Genomic DNA, 25,759 nt, shown 5'->3' on the forward strand with positions numbered 1-25,759 from the left:
GATGGGTGTGTCAGAGGCAGTGCGGTTGGCGCAGAATAGAGCAGGGTTTAGGGCTGTTGTGCATAGGGTTGCTATGAGTCACAAACGACTCAACGGCACATAACAACACAACAACATAGCTGCTTTTGCCTCTAAGGAGTTAGTCCATGATTTTTATAGTTAAAGAGATAAGTACAAGAAAAGAGAATATATCCTTTTGTTATAACACAAAAGATTCGTAATAAAATATTACTGTGTAACTACTGAGTTACCATTGCTTGTTACTCCTATGTTGCTGTTGTTGTCTTATGCCATCAAGTCACTTGTGGACCCTATGTACAACAGCTCTGAGCCCTGCTCTATCTTCAGCCAATTTCATTGTCTCTAACACTCCTACCATCATTAACCTTTACATTGGCTCAGTCCATCTTATACAGGGTCTTCCTCTTTTGTGTTATCCCTCCACCCTTCTAGCATGATGTCCTACTCCAAGGACTGATCCCTACTGGCAGCATACCGAAAGTATGTGAGGTTGAGCTTCAAAATCCTTGCCTTCAAGAAGCAGTCCTATCCAGGACAGACCTGTTTGTTCTCTTAGCAGTCCATGGTATGTTCAGTACTCTTATCCAACACCACAACTCAAAGGCATCAGTTCTTCTGCCATCTTTATTCATTGTCCAGCTCTCAGATGTCCAGCTCAATGGTGGTGGTTGTTGTTATGTGCCGTCGAGTTGCCTGCGACCCATATGGAACCTGTGTACAGCAGCTCTGAACTCTGCCCTGTTCTGAGCCAGTCTCACTGATTCCGACACACCAAAAACCCCATTGCCCCAATCACTGTATCAGTCCATCTCATCTGAGGTCTTTCTTTCCTGTGCTCTACCTCCACCCTTCTAACCATGATGTCCTTCTCCAAGGACTGGTCTCTTTTATCCACTTGCCCAAAGTACGTGAGACAGACCTTCAAAATCCAAGCTTCCAAGGAGACATTTGGTTTCACCCTCTCCAAGTCAGACCTGTTTGTTTTCTTGGAGGTCCATGGTATGTTGAAGACCCTTCTCCAGCCCCACAATTTGAAAGCGTCAATTCTTATTCTGTCATCCTTAGTTATTGTCCAGCTCTCTGATGCATAGAAAGTTATTGCAAAGACCATGGTCTCTTGACTGACATCATTGCTTTTCAGCACTCTGGAGAGGTCCCTGATAGCGGATTTTCCAAGTACTATTTATCTTTTGATTTCCTGACTGCTGATGTTAAGAGTTGATTGTGGAGCCAAGCAAGCTGTAACTGTTAACAACCTCTTTCTCGTCTCCATCTATCATGGTGCTACCATTTAGCCCAGTGGTGACAGTCTTTCTCTTCTTGATGTTAAACTTCAATCTATATTGAAGACTACAGTCTTTGACCTTCTGCAGCAAGCGCTTCAGATCTTCAGTTTCAGCAAGCAAGGTTGTATCATCTGCACACTAAGTCACAAAACTTAGCAGAAGCTCAGTGACAAGGAACTTCCCTCAGTACTGCCTCAAGCGAATGTTTCTCTGAGTTGGTACAGAAGATTTGGACTTACATCCTCCTAAACAAGAGACAGACAACAGCATGAGAGACCAGTGTGTGGTGCATCACAGAAGTGACTTGTGAACTAAGCTATCAAGAGGTGGCCGGGGAAGGGACAGTTTAACCAGGTAGGCAAGAGTACAAGGAATGGTGATATAGCAGGGAAAGGAAAGAGACAAGACACACATGTTTGGGGATGGAGCAGACAGTGAAGGTATTGGTTATTTCTATAAGAGAAGTGTCTTTCATCTGCTCAGTAAAATGCTTGTCTGTCAGATATTATCCTAAAACTAAACATACAAATGAACACAGAGTAAGAAGGATTGGCCATCCACTTCCAAAATATAACAGGCCTTTGAAAACCGTATGTACAGCAGAGCACACTTAGAGTAAAAAAACCAGCTCAATTACTTAGCAAGTAATTGTCAAGATCATGGCTTGGACCAGGTGCACCTTAGTCTCTAGACTGACATCATTATTCTACAGTACTGTGAGAGGTCTCTGGCCGCAGATTTTCTCAGTGCAATTCATCTTTTGATTTCCTGACTGCTGGTACCAAGAGTGTTGATTGTGGAACCAAGCAAGCTGAAGCTGTTAAAAATCTGAATCTCTTCTCCACCTATCATGATGCTGCCACTTGGCCCAATGGTGAGAAACTTTGTTTTCTTGATGTTGAAATTCAATCCATATTAAAGACTTTTTGATCATCTGCAGCAAATACGTCAGGTCCTCTCAGTTTCAGCAGGCAAGGTTGTGTCATCTGAATATTGCAGATTTTTTGTGCATCTTCCTCCAGTCCTGATGCCACATTACTCTTTATAAAGTCCAGCCTCCTGGATGATCTTTTCCACATGTAGATTGAAGAGATATGGAGATAGGATGAATCTTTGGCATATAGCTTTCCTGATTATTTTTTTAAAAATATTTTATACTTGTTTGCTTACAAAGTTTGTAAACGTTATTTTTCACACTGGATCTTTCCCTATTCCTTTTCCCACTCCTCCCTCTACCCATCAAATTGTACAACCCTATAATTACCCCCCTGCCCATCTTCACCCCTCTGTTCCTACCTTCCCCCCCCCCTTGGATCCTCATACATGTTTACCACGTAACACCTTTACTCATCTTGAACCATGCAATGTTTTCTTGCTCTGTTCTGACAACTGCCTCCTGGTCCAAGTGTAAGTTTCACATGAGTACAATCAAGTGTTCTGGGATTCCTATTCTTCTCAAGATTAGCTACAATTTATTGTGATCCACACAGTCAAATGCCTTTGCATAGTCAATGAAACAGAAATTCCTCTGGTACTTTTTGCTTTCAGCTAAGATCCATCCTATATTGGCTATAATGTCTCTAGTGCCACGCCCTCTTCTAAACCCAGTCTGCACATCTGGCAGTTCTCTGTTGATGTACTTTTCCAGTCATTTTTGGATCATTTTCAGCAGGTTCTTGCTTGCATGTGTTATTAGTGATATTGTTCAATAATTTCCATGCTATGTTGGATCACCCTTCTTTTTAAAGTTTGGATTAAATAGGGATCTCTTCTTGTCAGTTGGCCAATTGTCCTCCAGATTTCTTGGCTCAACCTGGTGAGCTCATCCAGGGCAGCATCTGTTTGTTGAAATATGCCAGTTGGTTTGCCATCAATTCCTGTGGCCTTGTTTTTTACCTTTAGTGCAACTTGAAATTCCTTCTTCATCACTATTGCTTTTTGATCATATGTTGTTTTAGGAAATTCTTCTGTGTCAGCCAATTATTTTTTTGGTATAGTTTCTCTGTGTACTCCTTTCATATTCTTTGATACTTCCTTTGTTCTTCTGCCCACAGCATCCTTAAATATTGCCATTCGAGGCTTGAATTTGTTGTTCAGTGGTTTCAGCTTAAATTCCGAGCAAGTTCATCCCTTTTGATTTTCCAACCCCTGCCCTTTGTACATTTTAGTATAATACTTTGCTTTGTCTTCCCACACTGCCTTTTGAAATATTCTGTTCAGTTCCTTAACATCTCTATTCCTTCCCTTTACTTTGGCTTCTCAGCGCTCTAGTACAATATTCTGAGTCTCCTCTGACATCCATTTTGGTCTTTTCTTCTTCCTCTGTCTTTTTAATGACCTTTTACATTCTTCATGGATGATACTCTTTATATCCTCCCACAACTCATCTGGTCTTCATTCATTAGTATTAAAGGCCTCAAACTTGTTCCTAAGATGGTCCTTAAATTCAAGAGGGATAGACTCAAGATCAAACTTTGGTTCTTGTGGATATGCTACCTCGTAAAATGCTTCAGTACTGATCAATTTTTTTTTACTCTGTATTCTTTCAATTTCTTTTGTTACTTCCTGAATCATTCAAGATTTTACCAGAATCCTTCAGTATTGCACCTTGAGGTTTGCATTTGTTTTTAAATTCCTTCAGCTTGAAATGTCAAGCATATATTACCTTTTGGTTTTCTAAATCAAACTCTTTGTACATTTCCTTATAATAATTTGCTTTGTCTTCTCCAGCTGCCCTTTTTTTAATTAAATTTTATCTTATTATTTTGTGTGTGTGTACCATCAAATTGGATCTGACTGGTACAGGAGGAAACTGTCCCTCCTTCTCCAGCAGAACATCTGGTGGATTTGAACCTCTCATCTCTGGGATTGCAATGCAGCTTCTTGCCACTAGGCCACCAGAGCTCTCTACCAGCTGCCCTTTGAAATCTTCTGTTCAGCTCTCTTGTTTCATTACACCCCCCCCCTTTTTTTTCTTCTTCTTTACATTCTGGTACAAGTTTCAGAATCTCTTCTGCCACTCACTCTGGTCTTTTCTTCATTCCTCTTTATTTTCCTTCCATCAAAACAATACTCTTGATTCAGGTATTAGTGTTCAGTGCATCAAAACTGTTCTTGAGATGGCTTTTAATTTAGTTGGACTAGATTAAAGATATATTTTTGTTCTTGTGGATTTATTTTCATTTTCTTCAACTTGCATTTGAACTTTCACATGGGCAATTGATGGTCTATTTACAGTCAGCCTCCAGCTTGGTTATGATTTCTGATAATAGCACTTTACTTTCAATTCTTTACACAGATTCCTATGTAATCTGTCAGGTGGGGTCCATGGGTATAGTTTCAATTTTTTAATTATATTATAAAAATATTCACCATTAAGAAGTCTTTTCTTGAACAAAATTCTTTTGATCAATTCATTTGATCTCCATCCTCATTTCTGTCACCAAGGCCATACTATCTGTGAGTGTTCCTTTGTTTCCAACTTTTGTGTTCCAGCCACCAATCACTATTAATATACCTTAAAGGCATGTTCAGAATGCAGAAGTTGGTAGAAACCCTCAATTTCTTAATATTTGTCTTTAGTGCCAGGAGTGGATAGTCAGTAATAGTTGTCTTGACGGGTCTTCTTTGTGGGCATGTCTCTTTCACTCACAACATTGTACTTCAGGATAGATCTTGACATTTTCCTTTTCACTATGAAAGTGACACTGGTCATTCCCAGCATAATAATTTGATTGTCTGATTCAGAATGGCAATACTAGTCCTTCTCATGAGTTCTATTTCAATTTTGACAACTTCCAAGTACCCTACATTCATACTTAGTACATTCCATATTTTAATTAAGTGGATGATGTTCCAAGGAATGGCAGAAGGAAGGAAGAAATGTATGCTGTATTTGTAGACATTGGTAAAAAAATAAGACTCCAGGAATAGATGGAATACCAAGTGAGGTATTTCAAGAAACAAATGCAGCCCTAAATATTCTCACTAGCACATCCAAGAAATTTGGGAAATAGCTGCCTGATTAACTGACTGGAAAAGATGCATATTTTTTCACATTTCAAAAAAGGTAACCTAACAAAGTAGGAAAGTTATCAAACAATATTATTAATATCACATACAAGTAAAATCTTGCTGAGATTATTCAGAAACTGCTTGGACAGCACATCATCAGAGAATTGCCAGAAGTTTAAGCTGCATCTCAGATGAAACTTAACTGAAAGTAGAGAATACCAGAAAACAGTTTCCTTCGGTTTTAATAAGTATAGGAGGCATTTGACAATCAGTTTATGATAATCACAATTTATGGCTAATGTTGAGAAGATTAGGAATGCTTGAATGCTTAATTGTGCTCCAAATTTTGCAAATTGGGTTCTTAACTATGCAACACTTATCTGTGCAAAACCTAGACAAAGACCAAAAAGTTATCTGGACAGAACAAGGAACACTACATAGTTTAAAATCAGGAAGTCACAGTTGTGTCCTTTTCCATACCAGTTGAATGTGTATGCTGAGCAAGCAGAAGAGCTAGATTGTATGAAGAAGAATGTAGCATCAGGGCTGGGAAAAGACTCAACAACATCCTGCCTTTTGCAGGTGACAGAGTCTTACTACAAAAAGTAAAGAAAACTTAACACACTTGCTGCAAAAACTCAAAGACCACAGCCTCCAATGTGGATTGCATCTCAACATCAAGAAAAAAAAAATCCTCACCACTAATCCCATAAGCAACATCATGAGAGATGGAAAAAAGATTGAAGTTGTCAAGGATTTCATTTTACTTGAATTCACAATCAGCATCCATGGTAACAGAAATCAGGAAGTCAAAAGACATTTTGCAGTGGGAAATTGTGCTGTTAAGGACCTGTACAGAGTACTCAAAAAGCAAGGCTATTGGTTTAAAGACTAATCCGGTGATGATATTTTCAATTGTTTCATATGCTCTGAAAGTTGAACATGAATTAGGTATTGAATTGCAATGTTGACAAGGAATTTTCAGTATCTCAAAGGACTGCCAAAATAACAAATCTTACCTTGGAGAAAGTACAACCAGGTTGCTCCCTAGAAATAAAGATGATGAAATTTCAGGAGAAACAGTTTTTGGAAAGAGGTATCATTTAGGATAGAGAGTCAGCAAAAGAAAAGATCCTGAAGGAGTTGCACTGACACAGTGACTGCAACATCAGGCTTAAACAAAATTGAGATCTTCATGATAGAGCCGGATAGGGTAAGTTCCAATCTGTTGTTCATAGAGTTGTTATGAGTGCTAGTGGACTGAAGGCACCTAACAACAACTATTATGTCTTTCTCAGACTTGTGTTTCTGAGGATCTTTTTAGGCCTTGTTTGTTGTTATGTACTGTCAAGTCAGAACTGACTCATAACTGACCCTCCTGCAAGTTTTCAGAACCAGTTAATTATACAGGAAGTGATTGCCAATCTTTCTTCTACAGAACAGCGGGCAGATTCAAATCATGTGCCTTTGGGTGGGCAGCGCAAGCATTACCACTAGTCCACAAGAGCTCTCTATTTGATCTTGATGATGTTGTATACCATAGAGTTAGAACCGACCCATAGCTGGCCCTTTGGTGCATTTTCAGAGGCAGTTAATCACACAGGAGATTGCCCATCCTTTTCCCACGGAGCAGCTGGTGGATTTGAACTGCTTGCCTTCAGGATTGCAGCACAGTTTCTTGCCACTAGGCCACCAGAGCTCCCTTAAACCTTAAAATAACAAAAGCCGTTAACTTCATGGAAATTCAAGTAGAACTGTTAAGAATATATAATACCAAAATTTTTTTTAACTTTTTAAAAGAATATATAATATATTACTTATTTCACCTCCTTCACTATTTTTTTAATATTCATTCATTTCCTTGTTCGGTGCTTTATGCTCTGTAAAAATCATTTTGACTCAGCTTTGTAAAAGCACAGCATACTTTACAAATCAGTATGAACGATTCTGGTCTTGTTTGGACAAATCTGAATATACCCTGAAAACCATTCAACTTTGTAGTTTAAATAGATGATGTATATGGTATGTGAGTTATGTCTCAAAATTTGTTATATTAAAAAGTCAGTATATAATTACATGTGAATAAACAAGGTTTTATGGCATATTTACCCAGAAAGACTAAGCATTGCACTCTGCATGGCCGTGGTGATTTGTGCAGCTAACCATAGGAACTAGGTGCTCCTCATAGGTTTTTCAGGGCTGAACATTGTTTTAGTGTAAGAGAAAGAATAAGTAAAAACAAAGCTTAATTTACCTTTATTATTTCTGTTTCTGGTTTACTCCCCACCCCCAACTGATTGCTGCTTTCAGAGCTGTTGAGCCTAATAATAGCAGTAAAAGATGCTCATTCATTAATCCAACAAGAACTAGTCTGATACACAAGAAACCACAAATTTTACTAAGTCAAACATTCTTCTAGGTCATACAGCCCTGGTCTGTCTGTTTGCCATACGGAGGTAACTTGCGGTTGCTGTGAAGCCAAACACTGTGACACTGATGTGTGAAATGCGATAATGGTTACCCATGGTAGATAGTGTTTGATGGAGCTCCCTGATTAAAATAAGCTTGGAAGTGGCATCCACTTCCGAAATAGCTTGCCTCTGGAAACCCGATGAACCTGAAGAAAGGATGAAAGTTATATAAGTGTCCAGATCTTTCATTCATAGGATCGCTATGAGTCTCCTGTGACTCTACAGCAATTAACAATAACAACAATAGCATCAGAGAGCTAGACAGTGACTAGAGTTGATGGAAGAAGAATTGATACCTTTGAGTTGTGCTGGAAAAGAATATTAAACATATCATGGACTACAAAGAGAACAAACAGGTATATCCTGGAGATGGTGAAACCAAGTTGCTCCCTGGAGGCAAGGATTTTGACGTTCCATTTCACATCGTTTGGGAATGAGGCCAGAAGGGACCAGTCCCTGGAGAGGGACATCATGCTCGGAAGGATAGAGGGGTCATTGCAGAAGAATTGTCATGGGTGGTTGGGTGTGTGTGTGTGGGGGGGGTGTTTCTAGATGCTGTTGAGTGGGAACCAACTGATAGCTGACCCTCCATGAGCTCTTTCAGAGGCTGTAAATCACACACAAGAAGATTGCCCAACTTTGTACGAGAAGCAGCTGGTGGATATGACCTCCTTACCTTTAGGTTGGTAGCACAACTTTTTTACCACTAAGCCCCAGAGCTCGTGTGTGTGTGTACACACATATATATGTTTTGTTGTTGTTGTATACTGTAGAGTTGGAACCAAGCCATAGCTGAACATCAAGCGGGTTTTCAGAGGCAGTAGGTTGTACAGGAGAAAAGTACCCATCTTTCTCTTATGGAGCAGCTGGTGAATTTGAATCAAGTGCCTTTAGGTTGGCAGTGCAATTCTTTACAACTAAGCCACCATCCAATTGAGATGCATGACCAAATGGGTCATTAAAATGTGTTAATAGTTATTAGTATCCCCAAGCAACCATAGTTTGTTTTCTGCTGCTGTCAGTTTATTTTCTGTATTAAAACCTCTTAGAAATGGATTTACCAAATATAAATTTCTTTCACTTAGCATTATTCTTGTGAGATTCAGCATGTTGCAAGTATCAGTAGTTCATCACTGAGCAGTAGTCCCTTGATGGATATACTACAGTTTGTTCATTTATCTATTGATACTTATTTGTAATGTACATGGTTTTGAGCTATTATAAATAAAACTATTCTGAACATCTGTTATGCATCGGAGAGTTAGACAATGACTAGGGAGGACAGAAGGAGAATTCATGCCTTTGAGTGGTGGTGCTGGAGAAGAGTATTGAGGGTACCATGGACTGCCAGGAAAACAAACAGATTCGTCCTGGAAAGGGTTAAACCGGGCGGCTCCTTGGAGGCAAGGATTCTGGGGCTTTGTCTGACATACTTTGGACATGTTGTAAGGAGAGACAGGTCCTTGGAGGGGGATGTCATGCTTGGAAGGGTAGAGGGACAGCACAGGAGGGGAAGGCCCTCTATGAGGTGGATTGATTCAGTGACTGGGGTAATCAGGATGGGTATGTCAGAGACAGTGCGATTGGCACAGGACAGAGCAGGGTTTAGGGCTGTTATACACAGGGTCGTTATGAGTCGCAAGCGACTCGACGGCAAACAACAACAACAACAATTCTGAACATCTATTATGTTTGAGAGAGTGGAGGGATCACGCAGGAGAGGAAGACCCTCGATGAGATGGATCGATTCTGTGAGTGGAGTGGTGGGAATTAGTGTGTTTGAGATGGCGAACTTGGCACAGGATAGAACTGCGTTTAAGGCTTTTGTGCATAGGGTCACTATGGATTGCAAGCGACTCGATGGCACACAACAACAACAACATGTAGAAATAAATTATTGATGACTGGAATGCAAAACTTAGAAACAGTCAGGAAGGAATGGTAGTCAGAAAATACTATATAGGTGACAGAAATGATGCTGGGACATGGAATGATTGAATTTCGTACATTAAATGATTTATTCATCACAAATACTTTAAAAAAAAACACAACAAAAGGTCTCTTTACATATGGACTTCATCTAAGGAGTTGCACATGAATCAGATTCACTGTATCTGTGGAAGAACAAGAAGCTCAGTATCAGCAGTCAAAACCAGGCCAGGTGCTGACTGTGGAACAGACCATTAGTTTCTCATGTGCAAGTTCCAATTGAAGCGGAAGAAAATAGAAAGTCCACAAGAACCAAAATACAACCTCTAGTCTATCCTACCAGAATTTAAAAATTATCTCTAGAATAGGCGTGAGGCACTGAACACTAATGATTGAAGACCAAAGGAGTTATGAGATGACATCAAAGAATATCTATGAAGAGAATATCTACAAAGACAAAGAAGGAAAGACCAAAATGAGTGTCAGAAGAGATTCTGCAAATTGCATTAGAGTGACAAGAAGCCAAAACAAAGGAAAGAAATGCCTAAGAGATGAACAAAGATGTCAAAGAGATGAACAGGCAATAAATTGCACAAAAAAACAGTCCATCTTTCTTTCACAGAGTGGTTGGTGGGTTCCCACAGGCACATGGTTTGACTCAACCAGCTGCTCCATAAAAGAAGGATGGGCAGTCTCCTCCCATGCAGTTTACTGCCTGTGAAAACCCAGTGGAGTGTCAGCTGTGAGTCAGTTCTTACTTGACTACATACAAAAACAACATGAATAAATGTGCTTGTGTGTGCGTGTTGTTGTTACGACTTGTCGAGTCAGCTATGACCTGATAGCTCTGAACTCTGCCCTATTTTGAGTTAGTCTCACTCTGTGTGACACACCTGTCTCCATTGCCACAGTCACTGTGTCAGTCTACTTCATCCAAGGTCTTCCTCTCCTCGGCTGACTAAAGGGCATCCAAGTATGATGTCCCTCTCCAAGGATCCTTCTGGCAACATGTCCAGAGTGTGTAAGATAGATCTACAAAATCCTTCCCTCCAAAGAACAACCTGCTTTCACGCTCTCTAGGACAAAACTGTTTATTATCCATGGTATATTCAGGACTCTTCAGCACCACAGCTCCGTGGCATTGATTTTTCTATCATTTGTAATCATTGTCCAATTTCTCTTTGCAAGTAATCGAGAAGACACACCTTAGTCTTGATAGGTGCACCCTTGCTCTTTAGCACTCTGGTCGGTCCCTGACAGCAGACTTTTGTGTTGCAACTTGCTTTTTTATTTTCTGATTGCTGGTGCCGAGAGTGTTGTTGATTTTGGATCCAAACAAGAAGAAATCATTAACAACCTCAGTCTCTTCTCCATCTATTGTGATGCTACCAATTGGTCTTGTGGTGAGAATATTTGTGTTGATGTTGAGATACAGTCCGTATTGAAGACTGCAATCCTTGACTTTCTGGAGCAAATGCCGTATGTCCTCCTCAGTTTCAGCAAGCAAGATCATGTCATCTGCATATTGCAGGTTGTCGATGAGTTTTTGCCAATCTTGATGCCACATTTCTCCTCGTAAAATCCAGCCTCCCAAATGATCTTTTTCACATATACATTGAAAAGGTATGGAGAAATTATGCATTCCTGATACTCTTCTTTCTTCATTGTGATCCATACAGTGTTTTCTTCCTCTGTTCTGATGACTGCTTTCTGGTCCAAGTATAGATTTTGCATGAACACCAAAATGTGTCTGGGATTCCCATTCTTCTCAAGGTTAGCCACAAATTTGTGTGAGCCCTGCAGTCAAATGCCTTTGCAAATCAATGAAACACAGATAGACATTGTTCTTTAAAAAAAATCTGATTTATTTTTAAAGTTTGAATACATTGTTTTTCACAAAATATCCTTCTCGTTTTCCTTCACCTAACACACCTGTCGAAGTGAGCAACCCTATGTGGTACTTTCTGATTTCAGCCAAGATTCATCTGACATTGGCTATTATGTCCCTAGTGCCACACCTCTTCTACACCTAGCTTGTATTTCTGCTAGTTTTCTATTGATGTACTGTTCCAGTCGTTTTTAGATAATCTTCAGCAAGATTTTGCTTGAGTGTGATATTAGTGATAATGTTTGATATCCATACTTTGTTGAATACCTTTTTTGAGAATGGGAATAAATACGGATCTCTTTCAGTCAGTTGGTCAGGTAGTTTTCCTTCTGATTTCTTAGCACAATCTAATGAACTTCTCCAGGACTGCATCTGTGTGTTGAAGTATGTCAATTGGTATTCCATCAATTCCTGAAGCCTTGTATTTTGCCATTTCCTCCAGAACAGCTTGAACTTCCTCCATCACTATTATCTCTTGGTCATAGAATTCTTCATAAAATTCTTCTGTGTCAACCAATTATTTTTGGTATAGTGGCTCTGTGAACTCCTTCCATCTTCTTTTGATGCTTCCTAGATTATTCAGTATTCTGCCCATATCCTCTTTAAATTTTGTAACTTGAGGCTTGAATTTATTCTTCAGTTCCTTCAGCTTAAGAAATGACAAGCACTGCACTGCCATCCCAGAGGTGTGCAGTTCAAATCCACCAGATGCTCTGCTGGTGAAGGAGGGGGCAATCTCCTCCTGTACCAGTCAGATCCAATTTGAGATACACACACACACCAAAAAAAAAAAAAGATAAAAATTTTTAAAAAGAAATTACGAGTAAATTTCTCCTTTTTGAGATAGAGAGTTCTGCTGGCTTAGTGGTAAGGAACTGTGCTGTCAACCCAGATGTATATGATTCAGATCCACCAGCTGCTCTGCCAGAGGATGGGCAGTCTCCTTTGCAATTTAATGTCTCTGAAAACCTTGTGGAAGGTCAGCTGTGAGTTAGTGTGTTCTCTCTCTCTCTCTCTCTCTCTCTCTCTCTTTCTCTCTCTCTCTCTCTCTCTCTCTCTGTATGTGTGAAAGAGAGCTCTAGTGCCACACTTTGCCAGGATTTGCACTGTTAATGCAAAGATAGATAGATATTTGCTATTCTTTATCTTTAAAAATATTTGAATTTTAGAAATGTTGATCTGTCTCATAAATGTGAGAAAATGAAACAGTTTGCACTTGACTTGGAATCAGCTCTTTCCTGGCCCTCCAGTAGGTTTTCTGAAGCTGTAAATTACACCAAAGGAAATAACCCATCTTTCCGCACACAGCACCTGATTCAAATGCCCTGTCTTTGAGTTGGCAGTGCAACTCTATACCCATTAGTCCACCAGAGTCCCAGTTCTGATACTTGTTCTTAAATGCTATTCTTACTGGAAACCTGCCTTATTATATTCTACTTCTCCACAGAGAAAATAAACTTCTGTTCTTGTGTGAGAGTTTCATGTGTGATTTTTCTCTATGATTTTACCATTGATTTACCCTTTATTTTACCGATAGACACACTAAAGAGAGAGCTGCAGATTAGGCCTCCAGAGACTCAAATTCTCCTGACAGCTCTTCTGCTCCCCCCTAAAATTGATGCTGAAATGAAATACATTTTTCAGGATTCTTTGCAGGCCTTGCAGCCTGCGAGGCTATTCCAGATCCTTGGTTGTACAGTTTTAAATGGATTGAAGTCCCTAATGAAAGTGTGTAAGGGAAGTGTGGAATTTAGCATTTATTACATTTTCATAGGAATATGAAATTTGTTCTAGAATGCGCAAAGAATAGGTAAGAGGTGATTGGATGTATGAGCCAATAATTGTAAAAATAATACGTGACATTAGATGTTCAAAATTTTAAAACATCCGATACTGTGAAGAGTAAGTGGGATATTTATACAAGAAGTTACTTATGTCTTATCTTTAAGAATAAGTTAGAGAATCCTTGATAAGGAAAACAGCAGCTGAGATTGTGGGTTTAAGGGTATGATCTGTTTTGAGATGAATGAGTTACTCTTACACCATTAGGTCTCAGAGGGTCTTCCACAGCATGTTTATTGTTCCATTGATATAATGTGATGTGGCTTCTGGGAAGATGGTGGTTCCTGATGAGCTATTCTAGATTTACTTACCTCGTCTAGACGATGACCATCATTCATTATTAAATCTGTGTGCTTTTAAAAATTTCTCCAGTTGTTATTAGGTGCCATCAAGTGTTATTCATAACAACCCTGTGAACAACAGATAATTAGTGTCTTTTTTTTAACCTTCCAGGATTGTTCCATGATTACAGATAAAAAATGTTAAATACATATTTATATAAAAGTGCCTTATTTTTATTGGTTTTCCTTTGCTTTTTTTTTTTTTTTAGGCCACCCAGACCTTTCAAGTTACCAAAAAGGTAAACTTATTTGCATGTGTTTTTCCTTTCTAGTTTTTTCCACACATTTTGCTATTTCTAGCTTCTTTATCCTTATTTCTTATGAAGGAAAATTAACTTTCCTTTTTTTTAATGGATTAACTTCTCAGTGTCTCGCTTATTGAAGAGAGAGGTATACTGGTTCTTCACCTTCCAGCCTTGAAATCATATCTTTTTTTTCCCACTGGATTTATGTTTCATTTTAACATTTTTATGCCAAATTAAGGCTAGCTACAGGTATTCTTTTATATGAAAATACTTTAATTTTATCTTTTCTGTCAAAAAAGCAGATTTGAAATAGGTAAGAGTTCTGAATAAATACATAGTCTTATCAGCTGTCCTTCAGTATGTGTTTCCATGTAGAAATGTCATTATAGACATTTTTATTATAGACATCTTTCCCACAGAAACTTACATACTGTTAACTCCGAGGCCGTTTCAAAACATTTTCATCTTTCTGAAGACTCTTTAGCTTGCTCTCTCATTGCCATCAAGTTGGAACCAATTCATAGCCAACCTTTCAGCAGGTCTCCAGAGGTTGTAAATCATGTAAGAAGAGATTACCTATTACTCTCCCACAGAGCAGCTGGCAGTTCATACCACCTGCCTTTAGGTTGGCAGCAAAACTCCCTTACCCATAAGTCTTCATTAATTAACCCCTCTTTGGTTTTGTTTTTGTTTTTTAATTTTTTTATTTATATACCCACATAAATGCACATATATCCCTCACTTACTGATATGAGCAGGTTCCAAAGACCCAGGTCATTATGTGAAAATAAAGGATGACCAAATCATATCACAAAATGGAGGGTTAATACATCATTAAATAACAGCCAGAGCACTCAGAATCCTAAGTTAGCTAGACTGAAATAAATTTAACCGTCATAGCCAATATTACCATCACATTGTACCTCAACATATGTTACTGCCATAACCTATGTATTCATTGGCAAAATAGTCATGTAATAGTTTTTCCCTTTTGTTTACTGTTGCAAACATACTGTTAGTTAACAAGATAGTTGATAAATGAGAGTGTGTGTGTGTGTGTGTGTGTGTGTGTGTGTGTTTGTGCATGCACACACAAACTTAGCCTCCAAATTGTTAGTAGGACTGTCCCATAAAGTTTCCTAGTATAATTATGAGATAGGACTCGTTTGATTTTTTTATTTAAGCCAATATTCTTCTAATAATTGTTTAAAATGGACACATCTCTCATTTTCAGTGCATTCCAAAGCTTGATTCAGGTGGGGAAAAGTTGTTGGTTTCAATATCTATGAGAATCTGTACTTTGTATTAGAAAATTGCTTTGGATAGAGGAGAAGCAGGTTGCTGTTCAGGGTTAGACTCAGAGAGTAAAACATAACTTAAAACATACTTTAAGGTAGGACCTTAAAATTTTTTTTTCCATGGTTATAGGTTAGAAGGTGAGAGACAATATGTTTGGTTGCAGATTGGGAGACAGCATATTGGATGGTGTACTAGTTATCTCTACTGCTATAACAGTTACAATTTGGTGACTTCAACAAATAGAAATGTATTCTCACATAGTTTAAGAATGTAGAGGTCCAAGCTCGGTATTTTGGTTTTGTTTTGTGGTGTGTTATTTTTTTAATTAAAATGTAATAATCCTTATTAATAATACAGTACAGTCAGGATAATTTCTAAAATGTGCTTGCAGGTACCTCAACTTTGAGCCTTGTGGCTTAAGTCCAATTTTACAAAGTTCTCAGTCCTGCCAATATTGGCTCCTCACCCCTAGTTATCCAGTAAACTTGGGAAAAAGCTTTTTTAGCTCTAGTTCCAATGGTGTAACAGTAAAAAATTTCATCTCACATCAGGTCTCTGGTGCTCCATCTCATGTCAGGTCTCCTGTTTTCTGCTATGGCTTCTAGGGCTGTTGGTCCTGTGTAGACCCTCCTGCTTGCCCCTTTCCTGGCAGTGAGGTTCTTCTTTGCTGGAAGAAAAAGTCTAATTTTCCTGTTGCTGGATTGCTCAATTCAATGGTGAGACTAGCCAGTCCCCTTGTGGATTGGTAGATAACTAATTTCCTTGTGGATAGGTTAACATGCCTCATTTACATTTTCCTGCCCAAATAAGTCGCAAAGTCAAACTATGTCTAGGAAAATCATGTTGTTATTTTGTTTTGTGCCATCAAGTCTCTTGTGACTTGTAGTGACGCTGTGTACAATAGCTCTGAAGCCTGCCTTTCCTGAGCCAGTCTCACTCACTCTGACATACCTACTGCTATTCATACCTACTGCTGTTGTCCTAGTTACTTGAAAGATAAACTCTGCACTTGAACCCATTGCAGTACTCACTGACTGTGTCAGTCCATCTGGTTGAGGGTCTTCCTCTCTTTTGCTAACCTTCCACCTTTCCTAGTATGATGTCCCTCTCCAAGGAATACCCTCTTTTAGCAACATGCCCAAAGTATGTGAAATGAAACAGTCATCTTTACCTCCAAGGAGCCCTATGGCTGTACTTTCTTCAAGACATATGTTTATTCTTTTGGCAATCCTTGGAATATTCAGTACTCAAACTCAGTATGTTGGCTCTAGCAGAAGGCTTGCTTCTGTCACTTCTGGAAGAAGACCATTTCTTGTTTCAGCATGTGTAGAGCTGGCATTTCTGGGATATCTTCTGTATCCTGTTCTTCTGAATTGAAGAGTTTCCTAGCAGAGGGGCCCAGCTCTACTCATTCTTCTGTCTTAGTGGTATGGGAATCTGTTCCCTTCTCTTTTTATCTTGTGAGTTAAAAGTACAGGCTACAAGTCAGGGAAACTCCTCCTTTCATGAGATCAGGGCTGTGACTTGATTAAAACTTTTACCTCCCACCCTAATCCTCTTATGACTGATCACATCTCAGATCACATCATGACTACATCATTACACAACTCCCTTTAATCCTGCCTCATTAACTAAAACCATAGAAGGTTAGGGTTTATAACACATATAATAATTGCTTTATACTGAGAATCATGGCCCCGCCATGCTGACATATTTTGGAGGAACACAATTCAATCTGACTGGTGGCTTTAATGAACTAGCCTCACCAATACATTTGTTAAAATATCAGTTGTTTTATTTCATCTCACATGATAATTTTCAGGTTTTGTGTGTGTGTGTGTGTGTGTGTGTGTGTGTGTGTGTGTATCTCATAGGAATATGTAAAACATTAAGTAAAACTTTCCCATGCCCTAATGCCATGGGAAAGTTTGCTGTTAGGGACCTCTCCAAAGTACTGAAGAGCAATGGTGTCTCTCTGGAGACTAAGGTGCGTTTGATACAGGCCATGGTCTTCACAATCATTTGTTATGCATCAGAGAGTTGGACAGTGACCAAGGAGGATAGAAGGAGAAATGATGCCTTTGAGCTGTGGTGCTGGAGAAGAGTATTGAGAATACCTTGGACTGCTAGGAAAACAAACAGATTTGTCCTGGAAAGGGTTAAACCGGGTGGCTCCTTGGAGGCAAGGATTCTGAGGCTCCGTCTAACATACTTTGGACATGTTGTGAGGAGAGACCGGTCCTTGGAGAAGGACATCATGCTTTGGGAGGGTGGAGGGACAGCACAGGAGGGGAAGGCCCTCTATGAAGTGGATTGATTTAGTAACTGGAATAATTGGGATGGGAGTGTCAGAGACAGTGCAATTGGCACAGGACAGAGCAGAGTTTAGGGCTGTTGTACATAGGGTCGCTATGAACCACAAGCGACTCGACGGCACATAACAACAACAACAACAACATCTTTAATTTAGTGATAGGCTTGTGTTAGGAACTTGACTTTTCCCATATGCTAGGTTCATCTGTTTGGGCTGTTAGTATTTTTAAAATTTTTCTAAAGTTCAATTGTAAAGATTGGAGTATCAATAGACAAAACTTGAATATTGTGTCCTTTGCTTACCATGAAGGCAAAGATAGCCTATGAAAGTGTTTGACTGCTATATCAGCCAGATTGTCTGCTCTGATTTCTTTAGTTTGAGGTAATCTTTTCAATATAAGCTTATGTGCTTGTTTTGGTTCGGGAGATTTTTTTTTTTACATGTTCAGAGGAGAATAGCAGAGTGTCTACAAGATTTACCCCCAAAGTTCCTGTTTTTAATGGCAGCTCTTGAAAAGATTAGAGATTCTCTTTGTTTTTTGTAGTATATAAACATCATGTTACAACCCCCAAACAATAGTAACTGTACAGATAATAACAAACTTTCCTGAAGCAATTTTACAGACTAGTAAGAGCAATTAATTTAGCCTCTTGGGCTGGAGTGACTTTAGGAAGAACTTGACTTCCCAGGACTTAAGTAGAAGTGACTATTTAGCCAGCCTGAAAGTGAGAGCTAGTAGGATTGAGCCTGAAGTGTGAAAAGAAAGTCAGGGTTAGCAGGAGTTTCTCTTAAATCTTTCTGAGTAGTTAAAAGCTGCATGGCTTGATCTAGTTGATCCTGTAAGCTACAGAGAAAAGAGAGGCTGGATTTAAGAAAGCCACAAAATTTACTTAATGATGTTAGATGCAGCCTGAACATTGTAAGTCATCTGACAGGTAGGTGCTGAATCAAGGCAGAATTAAGCAGGACAGATCCAGCATGAATGAAGGTGATGTGGAAACTATACAGTGATTTCACATGATCTAAGAAAACCAAATCATTTTAAAATATAAAGGTTGTAATACAGCACCATTTTAATCATATCACCACCTTGATCCAGTATAAAGGAAGCTTCCCTAGAATATGGCCTAGAACATATTTTATCTCACAGAAGATAAAAAGGAAAGTAAGTCAAGAAGGAACTTCAATACTACCAAGAAATAATTGCTAAGAAAATAGTGCATCTTTTTGATGCCTACACTAGGAAGCTCCTTGATGTGAGGAAAGGCCAAAACACATGGTAATCCCCAAGGAACACTGGTCCTACAGTTGTTGAGGAACAAGAACCTTCCATCTGAACCCATGGAGAGGACTGTGCTAGCACCTGGAATTTGGACTTCTAGCTTCCTAAACACTAGAATAAATTTCTAGGTTTGTTGGGTTTTTTGTTGTTGTTTTTTAGGAATAAACATAAAAATGACAATTTTAATATTGCACAGGTAAAATAATACAGTTTAAAAATAGAGAATATGTTTTGAAAATGGTTAGAATAAATGGTTTTATCAAGAACTTTAGTCCTCAATATGGATGGAAGCTCAACATCAAAAAAGCGATTTTTCACCACTGGACCAATTAAGCAGCAATGCTATAGATGGAGAAGAGACCGAGATTGCCAACAAGCCCAGACCGCTCAGCTCCACAGCCAACACTCACAGCACCAGCAGCCAGAAAATCAAAAGGCAAACCATACTAGGAAATCTGCTCTCCAGAATGCTGAAGAGCAAGGATGCCGTACCAGAGACCAAGGTGCTCCTGATCCAGTCCATGATCCTCACAACCGCCTGCCATACATTAGAGTTAGACAGTGACCAAGGATGACAGTAGAATTGATGCTTTTGAGCTGGAGAATAGTATTGAACACACCATGGACTGCCAAGAGAATATTTTTGTCCCGAAGAGGGTGAATCCAAGCTGGCCCCTGGATCCAGGCAGGAGCCCCTAGACTCCATCTCATGTTCACTGAGCATATTGCCAGAAGGAATCAGTCTCCAGAGAAGAACACCATGCTCAGTAGGGTCGAGGCACAGCACAGGAAAGGACAACCCTGGATAAGACATATTGACGTGACAATACGGGTAGGTGTGTCAGAGACAGTGAAACTGGCCCAGGACACAGCAAGTTTCAGAGCTGTTGAGCACAGGGTTGCCACAAGTCATAGTCCACTTGACAGCACATAAAAACAACACATTGTATTTTATATAATTTTTTTATTTACATTGTGTTTCATAAAATTATTCTCATGTACTTTATTGTTGTTGTTAAGTGCCATCGAGTTGTAGGTGACACATAGTAACCCTATGAACTAAAGTCCTCAACATTTGGGTGACTTTCATCCTTTCTCCCGGTTCATAGGGTTTCTGGAGGCAAGCTATTTATGGAAGTGGATGCCACTCCTGCTGCCAAGCTTGTTTTAGCTAGGGAGTGCCACCAAACACTGTCCACCATGGGTAACCATTAACGCATTTTTGAGACTCTGGTGTCACAGTGTTCAGTTTCACAATAACCACAAGTTACCTCTGTACAGCAAGTGGACACACCAGCGCTATATGACCTAGGAGAATGTTTCAACAAAAACAATTAAAGAGAGGCCTTAGCGATGCGGATTAGAGTCACCTACCTTTGGCTTGGTAGCATCACTTTTGGTCCACTAGGCCAACTGGTCTCTCTCTATGTTGTTAAGTGCCTTCGAGTCATAAATGACTCATAGTGACCCTATGAACGAAAGTCCTTGACACTTATGTGACTTTCATCCTTGCTCAAGGTTCATAGGATTTCTGGAAACAAGCTATTTATGGAAGTGGGTGCCACTCCTTCTTCCAAGCTTGTTTTAACCAGGGAGTGCCACCAAACACTGTCCTCCATGGGTAACCATTAATGCATTTGACACACCAGTGTCACAGTATTCAGCTTCACAGCAACTACAAGTTACCTCTGTACCGCAAGTGGACACAGCAGGGCTATATGACCTAGAAGAATGTTTCACCAAAAGCAATTAAAGACAGGCCCAAGGGCGACAGCCCAAGGACACTACAGGATTTTTTAAAAATTTATTATTAATTTCAATGAAAATTTACAGAGACTTTGGATTTCCATTCATTCATTGTTGCACTTTTCTCCCCTCCCAACCCTCCCCCCTAGTACACTACCCTCTTGGAAAAGTAAAAGAAAAATTCTTTCATTGTTTTACAATCCCTCCCCCCAGGTCTAGTCCACTATGCAGCCTTCGCTCTGGACTTCTGTCGTATACTGCATTGAAACAGATGAGGGAGAAAATTGTTTAAAAGGAAATATGTGATTAGGTATTTTTGTCATGGCACTACAGGATTTTAAACTACCACCTGGAGCAGACTCCACCCTTACTTCCTCTTAGTTTAAGGCTCTGGGCCACCTACCCACTTTTGAAGGGCAAAAAAGAGCAGTAACATACAGCAGAAAAGGACCCCAGAAACTTCCCTTGCCTCGACTGCCATCAAGTCAAGCCGCCATCGAGATGCCAGCCATCCTGCCAGTCAAGCCAGCCAACTTCCAGAGTGGAGGGAGACTCCATTATCTTTTATACAATTATTTTATTTTATACTGTTGATCTATGCGTATTTTTAAAGCCATTCATTTGTGTTATCTCTGTTTCAGCAGCACTTGATAACTGAAATAATAAGCATCTAAAAAACTAGTTTTCAGTGCTCTATACAGTATGTTGTTTGCTCAGTACAGTGCTCTATACAGCCATAACAACTACATACACCTGAAGACAGAGTATCATTCAGCTATAAGTTCAAACCATAAGCAAAAATAGCCTACATGTCTCTGACATCCTCCATACTTATGAGTTAATACATCTAAAATATTTTCAAGTACCTCGTGTAAAAATAAAGAAAAATCAAAGACACAGTAGAAAACACAAAAGCCATTGTTTCTGCCAGAGCATCTTTTATTTTTTTTCTTTTCTGTGACTTCCTGATAGATGGAGAAGAGATTGAAATTGTCTATGATTTCATCTTACTTATTATATCCACAGTCAGCACCATTGGTACTAGCAGTTATGAGATAAGGAGATGTATTGAATAGGGAAAGTCTACTATCAGGGTCCTCTCTAAATTACTAAGGAGTGATGATGTCAGTTTGAAGACTAAGATGCTCCTGATTCAGGCCATAGCCTTTTCAGTTGTCTGCTATGCATCTGGACAGTAAGGATGACAGAAGAAAAATTGATGCCTTTGAGTTGTAATGTTGGAGAGGAGCACTGAACTGTTAAAACAACAAACATATGTTTTGGAAAAGGTATAGCCAGAGTGCTCTTTGGAGGCAAGGATGGCAAAGCTTTGTCTCATATACTCTGATCATGTTACTAGGAGAGGCTATATCTCCCTACCAGTTCAATCTGTGTGCTAAGCAAATTATCTGAGAAGCCAGACTCTCTGAAGAGAAACGTGGCATCAGGATTGGAGGGAGACTCCTGCGTTATGCAGGTGACACAACCTTGCTTGTTGAAAGTGAGGAAGAATTGAAGCACTTGTTGCAGAATATCAAGGAATGCAGCCTTCAATAGGTATTGCTTCTCAATATCAAGAAAACAAAGATTCTTACCACTTGACCCAGTAGGCAGTGTCATGATGGATGGAGAGGAGATTGAAACTGCCAACAGCTTCATCTTGCTTGGATCCATGGAAAACTCCCTTGGTACGAGCAGTCTGGAAATTGCACTGGGAAAATCTGCAGTTAGGGACCTTTCCTAATTATTAAGGGGTAGTGATGTCAATTTGAGGACTAAGGTTTGTCTGATTCAGGCCATAGTTTTTTCAGTTACTAATACTAATAATGCATCCAAGACCTTGACAGTGAATAAGAATGACAGAAAAAGAATTGACGCCTTTGAGTGATGGTGTTGGAGAAGAGCACTGAATATCCCATGGACGGCCAAGAGAACAAACAGATAAGTCTTGGAGAGGGTGCAGCTGGAGTGCTCTTTGAAGGCAAGAATAATGAAACTTCACCTCACATATTTTGGACATGTTGCTAGGAGGTGCTATTCCTTGAAGAGGGACATGATGCTGGGAAGGGTGGAGGACCAGCGAAGAAAAGGAAGACCCTCCACAGGTGGATTGACACATTGACTGCTGTAATGGGCTCTTGTGTGTCAGGAAGTGTGAGGATGGCACAGGACAGAACAGGGTCCAGATTTTTTGTTCATAGGGTCACTATGAGTCGTGTTCGACTCGATGTTACCTAACAACTGACATGGTATAAGCATGAAAATTCTGGCATGGCTATGGTACCTGGGCCAGGCTACCAGGTAGCATGTGCACTAGTTCTGGCCTGCTATTCACCACATCTACCCTGCATATTCTTTTTCATCTTCCTGTAAAAAAAATGAGTCCTTAAAGTCTGTACTATTTAAGATCATATCTTTTTCAAAGAAATAGAAATTTTTGTAGTGGGTAGAGCTGCATCTGTGACAACAATAAGACATTGAAGAAAACTGTCAGTGAGTCATTCACTGAAAAATGCCTGCTGCAGTCACGTGTTACTGAGATGAATCACATTGCTCAAAGGCATGGCGTTATCTAAAGTTTCCCAATATTAGTGGAAGAGGATGAAAGATAAATCTGTGCAGAAATCTAAAATCAATCTCACTGCCCTCCAGTGGATTCTCATAGCAACCCTCCATTGTGTTTCCAAGACTGAATCTTTACCGAAGACTCTCCAGCTTTCTCCAACAAAAATGGCAGCTTTATTCATGTACTATGCCACCATACCTTATTACATGTAGAACAACATGTTCTATAGAAGGAATACACTTTTCAGATAATGTGCAGCTACTTTATTTTTTTAAACTTGGGTAAAATACATACTTTGAACCCAGAGTCTCCAGGAGTGGAATGAGCATTGTTGAAAGAAATGTAGTCATGCGATTTAGAGGCCATTGTTTTCTTTCCATTACATCTCTATATTATTGATTAAATTTTTATCTTGATATTAACAGCCATTGTCTGGATTTCTTGTACATGAAACTTTTTGTTTCCCATGTGGTCCCCACATCTACATGATAGGAAAGACAGCGGGAGAAGTAGAAATAGTCTTTGCAATTTTGTGGTATGTAGGAGAAACATGTCCAAGTAAAATTTACTCAGAATAGTTGGGGCTACCCTCCCCCACAGTACTTTCTGTACTTAGGACTGAGATTTCATTCCTTAGGTATGAACAGTTGTCTCAAGGAGTGGTTAGCCTGTGAAACATCTGCTGGCTGAGGAAGTAGAATTGTAATATAGTAAGGTTGAAAGTGTTTTGGAGAAATGTGCTGAATTCACTAATGCCATAAACTTTCCATATGTAGCCAGTGCACATATATGGTATATAACAGAGCTGTAGAATAAAAACCAAATGTTTTCAAAGCAAAGAAAAGCAATTATTGAATGAAGTTTGTAAGATTGCTATACAGTACATATGTGTGCAGATTTTTAAGAACACAAAACAAAAGTCATTATATGGGTAAATAAAAACACAATATGAAAGAAACCTAAGTCGTTTGGGACCCACTGTCCTCTGTTGATTGCATGTTTGGAAGATTTTAAAAAACACGTAACTTCTAGCTCATTTTAAAGAAAATGGATTCATGCAGAATAAAGTATAATGAATATATACATAAAACTGAGGCCATTTTCATTTCCGAAGGCTGAAATCTTAAAGATATAAAATATACAGGACTTCGTTAAAGTCTAAAACAATGAATAAAAAATCTAAACCTTGCTATTGAGTTAAAACTAATAGCTTTAATCTTCATTTACATTTGATGGAGGAGGAGGAAGTAAACTGTGGGGAATATTTTTTACATTTGAGGGTGTATTCTACCAGTGAGGAAACCTCTGACCACTAGTGTTTACATTTGCTCAGTCACAGTCAGCGTATTATGATTTATGTGCTTTTATTACATTCACAATTATATCTACAAGGTTATTCCATCTTGACTAGCGTATTCCCTTTTTAATGGATTTTTAAATCTACAGTTTGCAATCTTGTGAGTAATGTTAAAATTTGAAGTCTATGTAATTGTGCATAAAAAATAAACTGTTATTGTGACATAAGAATTCAACTTTTAAATGTTTGTGTTCTATTTAGTTATCCCAAGAATTTTTTGTTTCTCTTAAGTTTGAGAAAAGAGCAGATAGTATAGTGGTTAAGAGACTAGATTCTTGAATCTGACTACTGGAGTTCCTACCTTTAACTTTAAACATGTAACTTGATCTGTCTCGATTTCATCTCAATGGGTAGTTGTGAATTAAATAGGCAATAACGTAGATAATGGGTTATGTACAGGAACCACTGGTTCACCCAGTATGGCTCTTTGTTATTGTTGTTATTAGGTGTCATATATAACTCATAGCAACCCTATGAACAACAGATCTAAATTTTGTCCTATCCTGCCCCCTTTCCACAATCTGTACCATAGTCAAACCTATTGTTACAATCACTGTCAATCCATCTCATTGAGAATCTTCTTTATTGATGACCCTTCACTTTCCCCAGAATGATGTTTTTTTCCAAGGACTGATTCTTCCTGACAACATGCCCAAAGTTTGTGAGATGAAGTTTCACCATCCTTGCCTCTAAGGAGCACCCTGGTTGCATTTTCTCCAAGACAGATTTGTTTGATCTTTTGGCAATCCATGGAATATTCAATACTCTTTGCCAGTAAAACAATTCAAAGATTTTTCTTTGGTCTTCTGTATTCATTGTCCAACTTTCTGAGGCATAAGAAGCAACTGAAAACACCATATAAGGGTTAGTTATGAGTATTGACTTATATGCATGAAATTATAAGAACAGGTAGAAAATTCCTGTGCCGTACTATTGGATTTGTTAGGTGTTGTATTGAGTATGGCTCATAGCAACCGTGTGAACAACAGATTTGAACCCTATCCTATCCTGTGCCATCCTCACAATCTCTGACTTACTCAAGCCCAGTCAAGTTGCATACTCAAGCTTCAGTCACTGTGTCAATCAACCTGGTCTTCCTTTCCTTCGCTGTCCCAAGCATGTCCAAGCATGATTGTTGTTGTTGTTGTTATGTGCCAT

The 25,759-nt window shown here is 39.1% G+C and overlaps 1 protein-coding gene across 1 annotated transcript in view; it reads left to right on the plus strand.

Moving 5' to 3' along the window:
• Nucleotides 1-25,759, plus strand: part of LOC102870342 (protein dispatched homolog 1-like) — a 133,707-nt gene that overhangs the window by 65,662 nt on the left and 42,286 nt on the right. Inside the window, 1 exon segment of the mRNA XM_006898036.1 lies at nt 14,002-14,031. Coding sequence (XP_006898098.1) covers nt 14,002-14,031 — 30 coding nt within the window.

The sequence above is a fragment of the Elephantulus edwardii genome, unplaced genomic scaffold, assembly GCF_000299155.1.
Source record: "Elephantulus edwardii isolate Elephantulus edwardi_28Jun2011 unplaced genomic scaffold, EleEdw1.0 scaffold00218, whole genome shotgun sequence".
Taxonomy (NCBI): domain Eukaryota; kingdom Metazoa; phylum Chordata; class Mammalia; order Macroscelidea; family Macroscelididae; genus Elephantulus; species Elephantulus edwardii.